This window comes from Lynx canadensis, chromosome F2 (genome assembly GCF_007474595.2).
Source record: "Lynx canadensis isolate LIC74 chromosome F2, mLynCan4.pri.v2, whole genome shotgun sequence".
NCBI classification, from domain to species: Eukaryota; Metazoa; Chordata; class Mammalia; order Carnivora; family Felidae; genus Lynx; species Lynx canadensis.
The window spans coordinates 63,576,789-63,593,574 of NC_044320.2; the positions used below are offsets into that span (position 1 = coordinate 63,576,789).

Here is a 16,786-nt window from a genome sequence, read left to right on the forward strand (position 1 = left end):
ACCGCCCCATCTTTTTCTATTTCAGGGGAATCCCTGAGCACAAAAAGGCATGAGGAAATGCAGAATGTATGAGGACCAAGCTGTTTATTGTGAATGTCTGTTCGATAAGCTAGATGCCATATCACATGTACAAATGTATGATGCCTTACATTTATGAGGCCATTTCAATAACGGGACTATCAGTTTCATACGCCTGATATCTTGAACTGGTATTGGCTAGCTGTATGGATATCTAGAGGTCAGATAAGTTGAAAAGAAAAAAAAAAAAAGACTCACCAAAGATTTGAACTTCTCTCTGCCTAGTTCATGTAACTTACCTTGGAAGGCAGCAAGCGGCCGCTGCTTTTGAATCCTACACCTCATTTGGATCCCGGCTCTGCACTCACCAGCTGCCCGTTTGTAAATGGGGACAATGATGCCTCCCTCACCGGATGAATATGAGGATTAAACTGAGCTAATACACAGAAAATTCCATATACAGTGCTTTACATAAGACACATGAGTAATAAATATTAGTTTTCACTTTCCTTCCATTTTGTTCTAAGTTGCAATGACTTAGGCAGAAATTCAGTTCCTCTCTCATGATGACACAATACCTCTTTTAGGTAGCATTGGTGTTGATCAAGAGTGTTTAAGATAGTTTGTGTGAAGGGCGCCTGGGTGGGCTCAGGAGGTTAAGCCTCCTACTGTTGATTTCGGCTCAGGTCATGATCTCACAGTTTGTGAGATCGAGCCTTGCATTAGGCTCTGCACTGACAGCGTGGAGCCTGCTTGGGATTGTCTCTCTCCCTCTCTCTCTCTGCGCTTCTCCAGAGCTCAACCTCTCTCTCTCACTTGCAAAATAAATAAACATTTAAAAAAATAGCTTGTGTTCATATGTTCTCACTTTCCTTAGAAACAGGTCTGTTTAATTCATTACATGGTATTTCTTTAGTTCTTATTGATAATAGTTGGTGTTCTGGGTAGCCTTAAATTCTACAGTAATACTTCGATTAATAAAGAGGATTCATTCTAATGGAATAGTTGATGTCAGATACTTTATGAGCAGAGGTAGAAACGATAAACAAACACAATATGTCTTCCCTTTTCATTCCCCAATCTTGGTCCTAGATTCTGTCCTCCTCTGTAGGTGGGATGACATCTGACTTCAGTACAGGATGGGAAGACCCCATCGTGTCTCTTGGCTGGTTCACTGTCCAGAGGCTCAGCATCTGCCCATGATCTTGACTAAGCAGACTTCTTGATAACCAGTTAACAGGAACCCAAGTGGTGTTGGCTTCTCCTCAAATGGAACCGAGCTTCTGAACTTTCTAGCCTGGCTAACCATTTCACACGTCTGATATGTTGAACAGGTGTTGGCTAGTCAGGTGGATATCTCGTACTCTCCGAGGGCACCATGTGTTTCCACTGGAGGGAGCCAAGCTGTGATGAGGAGGCCCAGCTTAGACCAGTTAGATAATCCCAGTCAGAGGAGAGCTGTCATAGTGAGCATGGCATGAGCGTAATGAAAAGCTTATTTATCCATAAATGTACATTGTTTTATACGTTGCAAATTTTAAATTAGAAATGAAGACGGATGTGACTTGTGGTGAAGACAAGCTGTGTCACTCACCTGCCCAGGCTGTTCACAGGCTGTCTGGTACCTGGCCTGCTGGCACAATTCCTTGACCCTCTCATATTTGGGCAAGTGATTTGACTGTTGGATATTCTTGCTGGATTCTTCTTTCTTACGTAGAAATTTCCTTTGACAGAAAAGAAAAAGTTTCTAATGTGAGAAACGATCTGCATTATCTTCCTAGCATCATGTGCCTTTTTTACTTTTCTCCCCTGTGACATGACTACACATTCTTCAAATGGCATGACATAGATGTTAGAATCTGGCTCATAGGAGTTCGGCATTTGCCGAGTCCTTTGTGAAGATTATAGGCCGGGCACTAATGAAGAACATTCTCTCCCCAAAGCGTTAATTTCAAAACTCTGGGCATAAATGTTTAGCTGTACAGTTATATAAATGCTTTTCTCTCAATGTAGGTATGGAAAAAAAACAAGACAATGGGATCATGAATCAAAAGGGGAATCCCAGAAGAGACTCTGGAAATTAAAGTCTCATATATTTAAAGCCAGGAAAGGCACCTAAGGAAAAGAAAGAGAAAGGTGAGGGCCAGGCGGACTTGGGAAGGAGGGCTGAGAAAGTCAATCGACTGGTCTGATTAGGAGCCAAGGCTGAGAAATGCAACCATAAGTGCTTTGGTCCCATCTTGTGAGAATTTATGTTTTACAGTCTGATGCAACAATCATGATGGTGCTGGCCAGTGGAGAATGAGTAGCAAACCATTCAATCTTGTGACTGGGCTTACGAAATCTGCATGCTTAGTAAACCGGAATAAGGGCGAAAAAATACCCAGCAGGGAGAGCTGCCCACTAGGACTGGTTCCCAGAAGCACCCCAGGAACCAATAATTACCCTCTTTCCACGAGGAATGTATCACGCCAAATTCTGGCTTTCTTGTTTGTTCGAAACCTGAAAGCAAAATAATAATATTTACTGTTGGCATCTGGACGTTTTTCCAAACGATTCTGCACTAACAGTTTATTTAAAGAAACACCTCTCACTTCCCACAGACCACGACTGCATCTCTATCAATATGCTATTCACAAACAGCAGGGAAATTCTCAGCTCAGGGCGGTTCTCCTGGGCAAAGCCTTATTTTGCCTCCACTTCTTACAACTGCTGGCTGGCTCTAGGCGCCCATGAGCTTGGGGATGGCTGATGGAAAGCAAACTGACGCACCTGTTACCTGGCTTTTCCGGGTCCAGAAGTTTGAGGACGGACTTGCCATCCACATCGGGAGGTGTGTCGAGCCCAGCGATGTCCAGGATCGTAGGGGCCAGGTCGATGTTGAGAACGATCTGTGGGACTCTGCAAAGGGACAGATGGTTATGCCCCGTACCTAACACCCGTGGCAGTGGCACTTAGGGCCACTTTCTCCACACCGAGATGCACTGGTTTTTGGTCTTCTCTCCCTCTAGCGTGGTCTTTCACGCATAAAACCTTTTAACTTGGATCGGACAATTCCCAAAGTTTCGAATGAGCTGAAGAGACATAATAACATTCTTCAAAGAAAGCCTTCTGCTGTCATCACCTTCTCCCTTCTCCCAGGATGTAGTGCAATGTGGCGGCAGAAGAGGCACCCAGGTGAGATTCAGGATATCTGGTTTCTGGGCCCCAGTGCCGCTGCATAATTGGGAACTCTGCGAGAGGCATTTATGCTATCTGCCAAGTTTCCTCCTTGTTAGATCAGGAGTCCGGGCTAGATGTTCCTTAAAGCCATTCCAGATTTTGAATTCTACTTGCATTCTTTTCTTTGATTCTTTCTGTAAGTGTTTCATGTACATTATCTTATTTTACACAGAACATTCTGATGTGACCAGCAGGACGTGTAAAACCCATTTTAAGATGGGAAAATAGAGATGTAGAGGGGTGCAGAAATAGAACTTCACTCCCTGAAGATGTTTTTCTTCTAAATGAAAACCATGTTTCTTAAAATGTTATATTCTTTAAAAATTTTTCTTTATTAATAATTGAAAAAAAATGCTAAAAGTCAGGGGCTGGGGGTACCTGGGTGGCTTAGTTGGTTAAGTGACTGACTTTTGATTTCGACTCAGGTCATGATCTCACAGTTGGTTTAAAAAAATTTTTTTTTTCAAAATTTATTTATTTTTGAGAGACAGAGACAGAGTATGAGCAGGGGAGGGGCAGAGAGAGAGGGAGACAGAATTTGAAGCAGGCTCCAGGCTCCGAGCTGCCAGCACAGAGCCCGACACGGGGCTTGAACTCGTGAACAATAAGATCATGACCTGAGCCAAAGTTGGATGCTTAACCGACTGAGACACCCAGAGGACCCCCCACCTCAACCCTTATTTGAGTTTACTTATTTATTTTGAGAGAGACAAGACAGCTTGAATGGGGTGGGACAGAGAGAGGGAGGGACAGAGAGAATCCGAAGCAGGGGCTCGGGGCTCGAGCCCACAAAACTGTGAAATCATGACCTGAGCTGAAACCAAGATCCAGACACTTAACTGACTAGCCACCCAGGCACCCCAATCGCACAGTTTTGTAAGATCAAGCCCTGACTCAGGCTCTGTGCTGAGAGCGAGGAGCCTGCTTGGGATTCTCTCTCTCCCCCTCTCTCTCTGCCCCTCCCCCCACTCACATTCTGTTTCTCTCAAAATAAATAAATAAACTTAAAAAAAAAAGGCAGGCAGTGGTTACTATTATTTTTTAAAGACAGTGTATCTCTGATTCAAAGAAGGTACAGGTGGTGTCCCTAAAGACCACATTTTGTGTCTGTGTACACAGCCCATATGACATGCATTCTGGTCCACGTGACAGAAATAAACATTGGTAGTTAATTTTCCTCTCTCTTAGTTCATTTTCTCTTAGTTCGTTGTAGGGGGAAAAAGGTTTTCATTTTCTAAATTACCAACCTACACACACCCTTTTCTGTTTTGGATGAAAAGAAACCAGACACTGAGACTGGCGACCGAATTCTGAAAAGAAACCAGACACTGAGACTGGCGACTGAATTCACTCAGATATACACGAGCCACGACAGCTCAGCTGAACGTTGCAAGCAGAGAAATACGTACATTGATCCTGGCTCTACGCTCGGACCGCGAATAAAGAAAGGCACACGGATATCAAAGTCATATGGCATGGACTTCCCCTTGACCAGTCCAAACTGCCCAATATGGTAACCGTGGTCAGCCGTGTAAATGATGTAAGTGTTCTCCAGCTCCCCCGTTTCCACAAGCATATTATACAACTGAAAGACAACAGAGACGAGATGTGCAAGATGACAATAGTGTTGCCATGTTTCTCCCCAATTTTTTCCCCATTAATTTTTAAAGGCAAGAGTTCTTTTAACAAGACCAAGAAACACGATCACTAACTACATTTTCAAGTTGCTTACAATTCTGGAGGGAAGAAGTCCAATAATAGAGTGGAAATGTAACTTTTTGAATCTGGCACATTCTTCCTAAAGATTTTGTGCACCTGTTTTTCAAAAGAAACCCTCCACAAAACAGCCTCTACCACCTCACATCAGTTTTACACTGAAAAATCCATTGTTGATTTTTTTCGTCACTCTTATATGGCTATCAAGGGTTAAAAACAGCCTGCTTATGGGCCTGATCCAACCAGATCCAGCCTGTAGACAAGTTTTATTCGGCTTCTGTTAATTTTTTAAAATTCAGGAAATTTCACATGAAATGTTTGCATTTCTGGTTTCCTTAAAAAAAAGTCAGAAGACCTCATGATACGGGATCTACCTTTCTACGTGGCGAAAATTAGCTGGAGCTGGGTGGTTGCTTCTTGTTATAGATGGGGACACTTAAAGTTCACCATAATCCCCACCATTCCCTATTGTTTCATACGAGACCAGCTTTAGGTATTTACATTATTTGCTTAATTCTTGAGGGTATTTGTGAGTGTAGCCCTTGATTTATGGTGTTTTGATTTTTGTCTCGTCTTTGCCACTGGCTCCAAAGGCAGTGTGGCCTGGAGAGTTAACAGAAGGGGTCAAGATAAGGGAGGGTAGATAAAATCACCGAACACTTATGCATACTCTCTCTCTCAAAAACAACAATGAAACAAAACAGAATTGGCAAGAATGGGTCCGCACAAAGACAGCTGGACCAAAATCTATCACCGAGGCAAATTGGTATGCTTACCCTTTCCACAGAATCATCTACGGACATCAAAGTCTGAAGCCTTTTGCGATGTAGAACGTTCGTAAATTCCATGTGGATGGGCAGCATGGGCCCCGTGTACTGCATAATCCAGTGCTTATCCATATTTGGTGCATAGTTGTAACTAGGGGTTCTGAAAATATCCAGAGAGAATTCTTACTATACATATTTTTAGCCATTTGGAGAAATATTTCAAGTTAAAGGTTGTAAAACAATCATTTCGGAAAGATGATTTAGACATTGCTAAAGTATTTTTTTTCTCCCATGTACCTTCTATGTTTATAGGAAAAGCTAAAATCTTCACCACCCCAAACACATCCTCTAAAGGCATGTGCATTCAACCTTATAAAACCAAGAGCGGTATCTAAAAAAGTAATTAGTGTAAGTTCATTTGGATTCATCGAATAAAATGTGTAAAAACACATCAAGATGATCATGGTATTGTAATATCTACAGATAAAACTCAGTAATACAGAAGGGAAAGTTTTCATGGTGATACTAAGTCGTAAACTTTCATTGCTAATTGGGCTATTAGATATAGTCACAAATATGTGTAATAATAATCATAATTTCAATATATTTTTTCTCTTGAGTTTACTGGGCTGTTTTATTGATTACTTATATATCTAGTCTCTATGAGTTTTTCCCCTTCCTATATATAGGATATATAGGTTATATATAGATACCATTAATTTAATTGGATTTGCTGGAATTATAACCAATTCTACATCTGCAATATACATGCTGATCAATAAAACTATTCTTTTAATAGACAAATCAATATTGGTGCAGAGCCCAATTTTTCTTTACTACAGGGTGGTGGGTCCTATTACTTTCAAACATCTTGGTTCAAGCTTCTATTTAATTTATTGCAGACACCCAAGTGGTGTCCCACACATTCCATTGGGGACCCACAAAATGTCCCCTTCTTTTTGATATCATCTAACCCAAATCTCTTGACCATTAGATGCTGCCACCTCATACTAGAGTAATTCTCCCACTGAGAATTACTCGTGTATATTTTACCTCTGCCAGACTACAATGTACTTGAACTTTCTCCTTAGATGTTATTAAGCATGCAGAAGTTGTTTAATATTAAAAACTTAGTATTTACCATGTGTTGGGTTTTGAGTTGTTTTGTACACCTTAACTGATTTTTTTTTTTTTAATTTTTTTTTTTTCAACGTTTATTTATTTTTGGGACAGAGAGAGACAGAGCATGAACGGGGGAGGGGCAGAGAGAGAGGGAGACACAGAATCGGAAACAGGCTCCAGGCTCTGAGCCATCAGCCCAGAGCCTGACGCGGGGCTCGAACTCCCAGACCGCGAGATCGTGACCTGGCTGAAGTCGGACGCTTAACCGACTGCGCCACCCAGGCGCCCCACCTTAACTGATTTAATTATCTCTGTTGTTCTTAGAAATAGGTTTATCTGGGGCGCCTGGGTGGCGCAGTCGGTTAAGCGTCCGACTTCGGCCTCAGGGCACAATCTCACGGTTCGTGGGTTTGAGCCCCGCATCGGGCTCTGTGCTGACAGCTCAGAGCCTGGAAACCGGCTTTGGTTTCTGTGTCTCCCTCGCTCTCAGCCCCTCCCCCACTCGCGCTCTGTCTCCCTCTGTCTCAAAAATAAACACGAAAAAAAATTAAAAAAAAAAGAAATAGGTTTATCATTCCTATTTTACAGTTGAGAAAACTGAGGCCTAGCAAAGTTAAGCAATTTCCTCAGATTAACAAGTCATCAGGGTGGTAGATCCCGGACTCCATTCCAGAGCCCATTTACTCTAACCAAATGAAAGAAAAAATGAAGTGCGGGGTGCTTCCTATATCTGAGACTGCTTTTCTATGAACCCCAGCTTTACAAGTAAACTGGTCTCACAGAACAAGTAACCATCTATGTTGGTTGAGAAAGCTGGTAGTCACTGTCCACTGAGGGGAGGATCCTCTCAGTGAAAAATTGTGGATGATGACAAATGAAGATGACCCTCTGCCATCATTACATTATAAGCCAGAGAAACAGTCGCTGCAAGCCAGGTGAATTCAGGGATATTGACATGTACCCTTCTGGTTTGTTGTGATATCAATTTCCCTTGGGGTAAACCTGGAGTTTCTGGGATACATACTTGTATACTGAGCTATAAAATGCTGCCTGTTATTATACATTTTCTTCCGCCAGTGGATTTGCAGAACTTCTCTTTCGATAGTTGAAAACATCGTTTTGGTACCACAGACCTTCTTGGCACAAAAAATTACCTGATGATCAGTACGGATGCTGGTTAACTAGCAGAACTACGACAGCACAAATACCAATATAACACTGAACACAGAAGGCACTGTACCTAAAATTGTATAAATTGTGCTCAGTAGTTAGTGTAAGTCAACTCCTTTTTTTAAAGGGACAGATTGCAGCGTAGAAAAAGCAGGTGTGGTTCAATTTGCTCATGTGTAAATGGAGATACTAGTACCTTTCCTAAAAAGCTCTTTGAGAATAAATCTATCTATCTATCTATCTATCTATCTCTATATCACTTAAAAGTGCCTAGTACAGAGGCACATGAGTTTCCTACATAAACCAATAAATAAATACATTCTATATAAGTGTCTGGGTTAAGAAAATCCTGTCGCATTAAAACCAGACAAGCTCTTCAGGTATCGGCCCGCCATTCTTTTTAAGAGAAACTTTCCATATAAGCTTTCTTCTGCTTCCCCAATAAATGACTCATGAACCACTTGGTCCATTTTTTTTTTTTTTTTTTTGGCCTGAAAGGGTTCCTCATATCTAAAGTGAACACAGGCAGAATCAGCCTGTCGCATCTCAGGAGCTTGTGCAGTAGGAAGGAATGTAAGCCCTGTTTCTCATTCTTCACGCGGCATTTGTGGTACAAACGGATTAGATTGAGAGGCTGAGGAGGAGGAGAGGGGAGGCTTCTAAAGCCCATAGGAAAAGATTTTCACCCGTGGGGGTAGCTCGAGGTCAGAGAAATATAGCAAGTGGGTCATGAAAGGTCCCCTAACCATTTACTGATACGTGCCCTGAAAAGAATACGGCTATAAAAGATTACACAGGCTTCTTTGTAATACCTAAACATCTTCCTCTTACTGCCTTTGATGTTGGTTTGCCTTAATTTTAAAATAAATCGAGTTGACTTTTTTAAAACCACAAAACCTCAACACAATAAAACTACAATAGGGAACCAGAACGAAGCCTCACAGCGGGCAAATTATATCTTCTACCGGTTACCTTGATGTGCTTGGCACAATTCCATCTACTTGGAGGAACGGGAAAGGTCACAGCAAATTACAAGCCCTCAAATTGGACTCCCAGATTTACAGAATGACATATGTTAAATCTGGCTTATATTAAAAGGAGAGTTCAGGTCTGTTGTCAGAGCTGTCCTTCCCCACCCCCAACGTTGCCTTTATTCCCCCCTCCCCCTTAATTTCTCGCAGTGGGGAGCTGACCCCCAGCTCTGGGGATGAAATCCCAGGTGAGATCTCAGCAGGGTGGCAAGGAGGGGGTACCACATTTGCCTTTTAAAGGAAGACAGACTGCCACTGCTTCCCACAGATCGGCAGCTGTTCGGGGACCTGCAGGTGTAAGTTCGGGGGTCGCTGCAATTGACAATGTTGTTGAAAAGTGATCTTTTGCCAAAGATCTGTGGTTGCCTCCTGCCGGGGTCTGCCAGATTCCTGGAAGATGCAGCCTTCTGTCCCCCAGTGATAATTAAGGCTTGCTTCCCAAAGAACTGACTCACAATTATTCAAACAGGACCTGGAGCTGTCAGCTGGAACAGAAACCACTGAAAGAAGCAGGTAACTGTTTTAGGGAAAAGCGTAAAATCACATAATCAATTGCTCCAGAATGTTTTGGGATCAGACCCAAAATCTCATCCCAGCCCTGTTACTTACTGGTGTGTGATCGTGGGCAACTTTTTTTTTTTTTTTCTCTAAGCCTCTGTTTTTTTCATCTATGTAATGGGAATACCAGCTACAGTGTTTGGTGAGGATTCGAAGAGACTTCAGTGACTCCAGAGAACAAATCCTGGGACCACATCATACCCCTACTCACCGGTAGCTGGAAAGGTCTTATACAGGTATCTAGGAAAGATCATTTAGTACCTCTTTTGGTTGTTGTGGCAACCCTGGAGGGTAGGAGGACATCTCATTCCCATTTTACAAACGAGAAAGTAAAGTGTAGAGAGGTGACTCAGAAAGAATGGGTTGGGGCTGGAACTTCTTCCTGATATCCTGATGACCAGAGTCCTGCATCACAGTCCCCAAGAAGTTCCTCAAAATCCCAGTCATTAAAAGATCTGGTACAATATATTTCTTTCCTCTCAAAATTACGTCCTAAGATCCTTAACATTCGTCTTGATTAAAACATTAGCCGTTTCTGGTTCCCGTTCAAGTGTGTCCTACCAGCTGCTTTGTGTCCACACCTGCTGACAATACAAGACAAAGTCTGACCCTCTGAAGCAAACTGGGTTGTAGCAGCAAAAAGCGTAGGGTAACACTAGCTGTCTGCTTTAAAAGGAGAGGACAAATGAACAGATTGCTCTTTCTGAGTTTCTGTTGCTTTCTTTTTTTTTATTTAATATTTTTTATTTAATATTTAATATATTTTAAAATGTTATTTATTTTTGAGAGAGTGAGAGAGAGAGACAGAGCTTGAGTGGGGGAGGGGCAGAGAGATGAGAGGAGACACAGAATCCCAAGCAGGCTCCAGGCTCTGAGCTGTCAGCACAGAACCCAATGCAGGCTTGAACTCACAAACTGTGAGATTGCGACCTGAGCTGAAGTGGGACGCTTAACCGACTGAGCCACCAAGGCGCCCCCAAGTTTCTGTGCTTTCTTAAAAAAAAAATCCATATGCTTGATCTGGTAAGACTTCTTGTTGTCTATTCAGAGAAGGATTTACCCGTACTGTGCGTTCCAGACACAAAAACATGTCTGTAGCCCTCAACAGACTACTCCTATATTTAAATGTTAACGTTCCCCAGTAAGGCTTCTCTGCACACTGGTTTTCTGCAGTCATTATTTGTTTGGATTTATTGCTTCGCACTAGATCACAGATACTTTAGACCACACATTGTAAGTTCGACCTTTTCCATCAATGCTAATTCTCTTTGGGCTTTGATTTTCTTTCTTGTGTTGCTTATTGGCACTAACAAGAATAAGAATTCTGAAAATCAATAATGTCACCTTTCTGTTTGATGGGTGGGTATTTGGGGAGAAGAAATTCTTCCCAGAAAAGAAATAGGTTCAAGAAACGCACGTGTTGTATATTAAATCCATATTCAGGGGATTACACAGAATTTAGCAGTTCATTTTTTACTGCTGATGGCCCTTTGCTGTCACCCAGTGAAAAGAAATACCTTTCTAGTGTTTATATTTGAACATGTGTTTTCTTCATTTGTTATTTAGTCTTGGACAACAACAAAAACTCTAATGATCTAACTCGTAAAGGGTCTTGGTAGCAGGACCATCATTCTCTAAGAAATGAAATAGGTTTCAATTCCCAGAATAAGCCAGTTATACAGATTTAAGACACACACTCAAAGCATTAAATTGGAAATTCTATACTTAATCTCCCAAGTTGCACCGTCTCAGCTTTCACTCAAATTGAACTTATTTAATTGACTTTGTGGAGATATTCCCCACCTGAGTTCAAATGTCTTTAGGTGGGTAACATTTGAATGCATGCAGAATAATATCAAATGATCTTGATTATAGGTATATCAGGAGACTAATTTTATAAAGTCTTCTAAGGTACTGCAAACTCCGATAGAATTGTGCAAACACACACACAGGAACCATTTCTAATATTAACCGTGACTGTGAATCATACTGAGCAAGCCTGGTGCAGCAGAAAGATCACCTGGGGCCAAGAGAATGGAGTTTTGGCTCCAGCTTTGTCCTTCCCTACCTCTTATGTGACCTGGGTAAAGCCATTTGACCTGGGTCTTTTATTTTTTTAAATAGAATTTGGGCCTCCAGTTTCTAATCTAAAATTCATGGCATTAGATGATCTCTAGGTGTCCTTTAATTCATAAAACTGATTGCCTCAATATTTTATACTATTATAAGTGTTCTAATGTCACGTAGGTGGTGGGGTCAACACGCTTATTCATTACTAAAGAAAAATGTATCACGCAGGGAAGGCGGCAGGAGCCATGTGCCCCAGGCACAGGAGGGAGAGGTGCAACATGTGACCGTGTGACTGCCTTCAGGAAAGAGCTGTCTTGCATCACCCCAGGGCACCATTGTCTTGTGTGAATGCTGCCCCCTGGGGGTGTGCAATTTGCCTTCAAGGGTCTGGTAAATAGCCAGTGCAATGGGATATGTACTCAATGATGGAGCGAAGAACAAAGTGGGGACACAGGAAAGGAGAAATTGGTTCTGCCCAAATTAAAGATTTTATGGAGAATTTAAAATTCCCTCATCTCCGGGGCACCTGGGTCGCTCAGTCGCTTAGGCATCTGACTCTTGATTCAGCTCAGGTCATGATCTCGTGCTTCGTGGGATCGAGCCCCGCATGGGACTCTGCGCTGAGAACTGGAGCCTGCTTCGGGTCCTCTGTCCCCTTCTCTTTGCCCCTCCCTTGCTCGCACTCTCTCTTTCTCTCTCTCTCAAGATAAATAAGTAAACGTTAAAAAAATAAAAATAAAGAAAATTCTCTCCTTTCCAAAAGCACTTTCTTTCTCTTTTATGGATCTGTGGAAGAAGTGAAGTAAGAATGTGCAAACTCTTTTAAGTAAAACCCTTTTTTCCAACTTCAGATAATAAAGGTGTTTCAGAAACTTTGTTCTGAGGCTTACACAGAGGTAGTTAGTTGTCCCTTTAACATACTATGTCATCCCCAAACCACAGTTTCAGAATGATCCCTGCAAGTTAGTGCACCTGGATTGTTCTACCAAGATTTTAGATTTCTCTTGAATTCGTGTGTGTGTGTGTGCATGTGCGTGTTCACACACACGCGCACAATTACACACGTTTCCGGGGAGGGGGAGAAAGAACTGTTGACCTAGAACAAAAAAAAAAAACAACTGAAGTCGATAGGGGCAGGGTTGGTAGCAAGGTGACGAAGGAGTCTCTTGGCTTCCCACAGACTCATCAGGTAGGTAAACGGAAATCTCCTTTCCTGTCACTGATTCACATTATCACATCACGGAGGCCAGGAGAGAAAAGCTATGTCAAAGCGAGAGTGAGGGTACAGAATTAGTATGAGGCTACTGGGGAGATGATTTACTGAAAGCACAGAAGGGTCTTCCCCATAGTGAAGGGCTTTAGGAATAAGGATTATCATGTGTGATGTTTTGACGGAGGCTCCCTCAGATATCACCGAGGCCGTGAACAGCCGAGCTGCTTCTGATTAAACACTGCCCCATGCCACGCGTGGTCGATATCTGTCCACATTCTTAGTGGGCATAGTCTCTAGCCTCAGTGTGTAAAGCCAATAGCCAGTATTGGCCTGGCTTCCTTCCTTGTTGGGAATGGAAAACACCGTGGAAACACAATGCATTCACTCCAGTCTGAGAGGGTCAGGTAACTACAACGCTGGGCCACGTGAAAGGCATCTGGATGATGCGTGACCACCAAGGAAGGTGACCTAAAGGAGCGTGTTCGTGTACCTGCTTTCTCTCAAAAAGGGAGTGTCTACAGCTTCTCAGTGTTTTTCAGGGCCTTGCCAAACATTTCTGCAAACTACTTAACTGCTTACATCCCTTTGCTTGAATGTGTGGCTCGTGTTTTCGCTAAGGAAACCGGCCATTCAGGAGCCCCACGCACCACAGTTAGCAGCCTGTCTTCATTTGTCTCACTCTTCGTGTCTAGACTGAACCGTGAATGCGGGCAGTCGCTCAGGGACAAGAGCCACACACCGACTCACCCCAGCCCCTTCCTCAAGTGAGCATCAGTCAGGGGAAACCTTTACCACTAAGATGCCAGGGTCTTGAGGCTCCTAAGACCCACAGGAGACACAACGGATCTCTCCATCCTAGATGCACCGAAGCTCAAGGCTTAGCAGCAAAGAGAAGCTGAATCACTCAATCAACCACATGGATTTTCATTTTCTATGGTGAAGGGTGTTCTCCTAACTTGCCCTTGCCTCCTTGAGCACACTTTGCACCTGGAAAAAGATAACACGGCCCAGAATGGTGCTTAGCCTGTCTGTGTTTTTGGAATGGCCAGGTGTGAGAGGCTCATCAGTGTGAGGCTTAGCCTGTCAGGAGATTTGTCCACATCACAACGGACATGTATCAACTTGTCAATCCTTCAGTTGCTTCCCCTAAACACGGGTTGAGCCTAATGAAATTGAGATTTTTGTAGGTCAAGAAAGATGGAATCAAGAAAGAGTGGCTTTATGTGGTTCATCTTGATAGAAAGGATCACTAAGAATTAGCATCTCTGAAGTGGCTTCTGTGTCCCGGGGCCCTCTGTGGGGACTTTAGCTACGCTTCCTCTCTTAATTTTTGTTCGTGACATCATGTCAACATGCTAGTATTATCCTCATTTTACAGATGAGGACAATGGAGGTGCCTAGAGGTTAAAAAAAATTGCTTAGGGAGGACTGATGAAAAAGGAACCCAGGCTTGTTTGTCTCAAAGGCCTAAATATTTTTCGCTCTGTCGTGCGTAGATTTTGCTTTATAGAATCACAAGTAAGGCACACTCGTGGTCCATTTGAACTAAAAAGAAATAACTGAAACAATTTACATGTGAAAACGACCAAGTTACTACCCTACCAAGTGACCTCCAGTGACTCTCTGCCTATGCTACATACAAATCCATTCAAGCCCAAAATTCTGCTAGTTTCCCTTTCTAGCTCTAACCCTTATTGCTTTCCTTGCACTCCATTCTCTTAGGTCACATCTTAGATCGCCTTACTTCACATGGCGACCACCTGTCCGTGCCACATTGTCTTCCTGAGGTCATCTACCCAAACTACAGGATCAGCTGCAGAAATTTTGCCCATTCTTTGAGGCCCATTCTGAATGTCTGCTTCTCCACGACTTTTCCTTGTTCCCCTAAAAGATGTGAATGGGTCTTCCCCCAAACTTCCGTAGCTCCTTGGATGCCTTCCCTAGTACTTACCACTTCTGTTCCTACCGGTGATATGGCTGTTTGGACACTTGCCCATCCCCTGCCTAGAGCAGGGGTTGGGGACAAACTTATTCTGTAAAGGATCAGAGAGTAAATATTTTGGGCGTCGCAGGCCATAGCGTATCTGCCACAACTACTCTGCTGTTGAGTTGTGAAAGCAGCCACAGATAACACATCAATCAATGGGCATGGCTGTAGTCCAATAAAATGTTGTTAGCAAAAGCCAGTGGCAAGCTGGATTTGACCCCAGCGTGCCAATCCCTGTCTTTGATTATTGGTTCCCCAGTGTTGGCACTCGTGTCTTCCTCATGCCTACATCCTTGCCGTACTATATAGCACTACTCATAAATATCTGTGGAGTCAAATAGAATTTTTAATTGCTGGAATCAGAGATGCTGCTTTTTAGTTATCACTAAGGCCCTAAGAAATCTGCAGATTCCTCTCTTCCCACAATTGTCTGTGCATGCCACTGAGCTGTCAGAACCTTTTGACCTGTGGCTGATTCTTCTGGAGGCCCAGGACCTTGCCTGGAAGCTTCAAAGGCAGGATGACTTCTAAGGAGCCATAAAACACCACATTTTGTCAATCCTTCTCCTCAAACTCGGGGAAAACACCGGTAATGTTTACAGTTGGAGAAAGCCACCATAGGCTGGGAATCTGCCAGGGCAACAACAGAACCTACACAGACTGATTTCTGATTCAAAAGAAAAGAGAGGGACGCCTGGGTGGCTCAGTTGGTTATGCTTCCTACTCTTGATTTCGGCTCAGGTCACGATCTCACGGTTCGTGAGATTGAGTCCTGTGTTAGGCTCTGTGCTGACGGCATGAAGCCTGCTTGGATTCTCTCTGACCTCTCTTTCTCTCTCTCTCTCTCTCTCTCTGCCCCTCCCTCCCTCGTGTGGGTGCGCACGGGCTCTCTCTCTCGTCTCTCAAAATAAATAAATAAACATTTTAAACAGAAAAGGAAAGAGGCACGGAAGAACCTGGTAGAGACTCTGAACCAGCAGGTTGCTGAATTTGTAAGTGATCTGTAATGGACAGCCACTTGCCACTTGTGGGCTTCACTCATGAATTTAGTCGCAAGGTTATATGTAGGTAGACCTCAGAGACTTATATATCCAACCACAGGGGTCTTTCCCAAACACAGTGAGTCATCCAGACCACATTCCCCAGGTGCTGGGGCAAACTTCTTTATTTGTTGACAATATTGTCTGCACTGAAACACCTCCCTCCTCCTATCCCACTGGGCATGTTTGGTAGGATATCCGTCCTGGCTTTATATCTACTGCTAGTTCCTATCTTCTGTCAGCTCTGATCCCCTTCCTTCTTTCTAAATCACTTGATGTGATCAAGACGCATTAAGTACCACTGGCCAAAGTGATCAGTTTTATTCGTTATAAGAAATAAGAAATCAGGAAAGGTTCTTCAGGGATATGGAATGACCAGCAACGATGGTGCCTCCAGTGCTTCTCTTTTCATAAATACATTTAATCTATTTTCTTTCTGTCTGGGATTGTGGCTGGGAAGTCAGTGTGGATGAAAACGGATGATATTTAAGCATAAACAGATTAAGAGCCAATTTTGGAGGTTTAGTGATGAAAGAAACAGATATCAGTTCCCTGTTCCCTACCTGTCTGATGGCCGATCCTTCAGCAGACACAGAGCCAACTGCTCTGTAGGGAAGCCCGCATGTTATTGCAATGGGTGGGAAGGAAGCATGTCGACAGAGTACAAAACAAACTCATGTTCTTTGCTGCCAAAGCATCTAGACTTTTCCATTCTGGGCTAGTGAGAATCATCAGCATAACGCAGCTCTCTGCTCTCTGCCTCAGCCCCCCACACCATCAGCCCCCTCCCCCAGCCTCCCCGCCCCTCCTCACCAAGGATCCTGCCTCTCAAAAGAAACATCAGGTATTTTAAAGCCGTGACTGAGAAGGCC

At 43.1% G+C, this 16,786-nt stretch overlaps 1 protein-coding gene across 1 annotated transcript in view; it reads right to left on the reverse strand.

The window, feature by feature from the left end:
• Positions 1-16,786, reverse strand: part of SULF1 (sulfatase 1) — a 175,942-nt gene that overhangs the window by 39,150 nt on the left and 120,006 nt on the right. Inside the window, 5 exon segments of the mRNA XM_030304225.1 lie at positions 1,613-1,742; positions 2,464-2,520; positions 2,791-2,919; positions 4,650-4,825; positions 5,733-5,883. Coding sequence (XP_030160085.1) covers positions 1,613-1,742; positions 2,464-2,520; positions 2,791-2,919; positions 4,650-4,825; positions 5,733-5,883 — 643 coding nt within the window.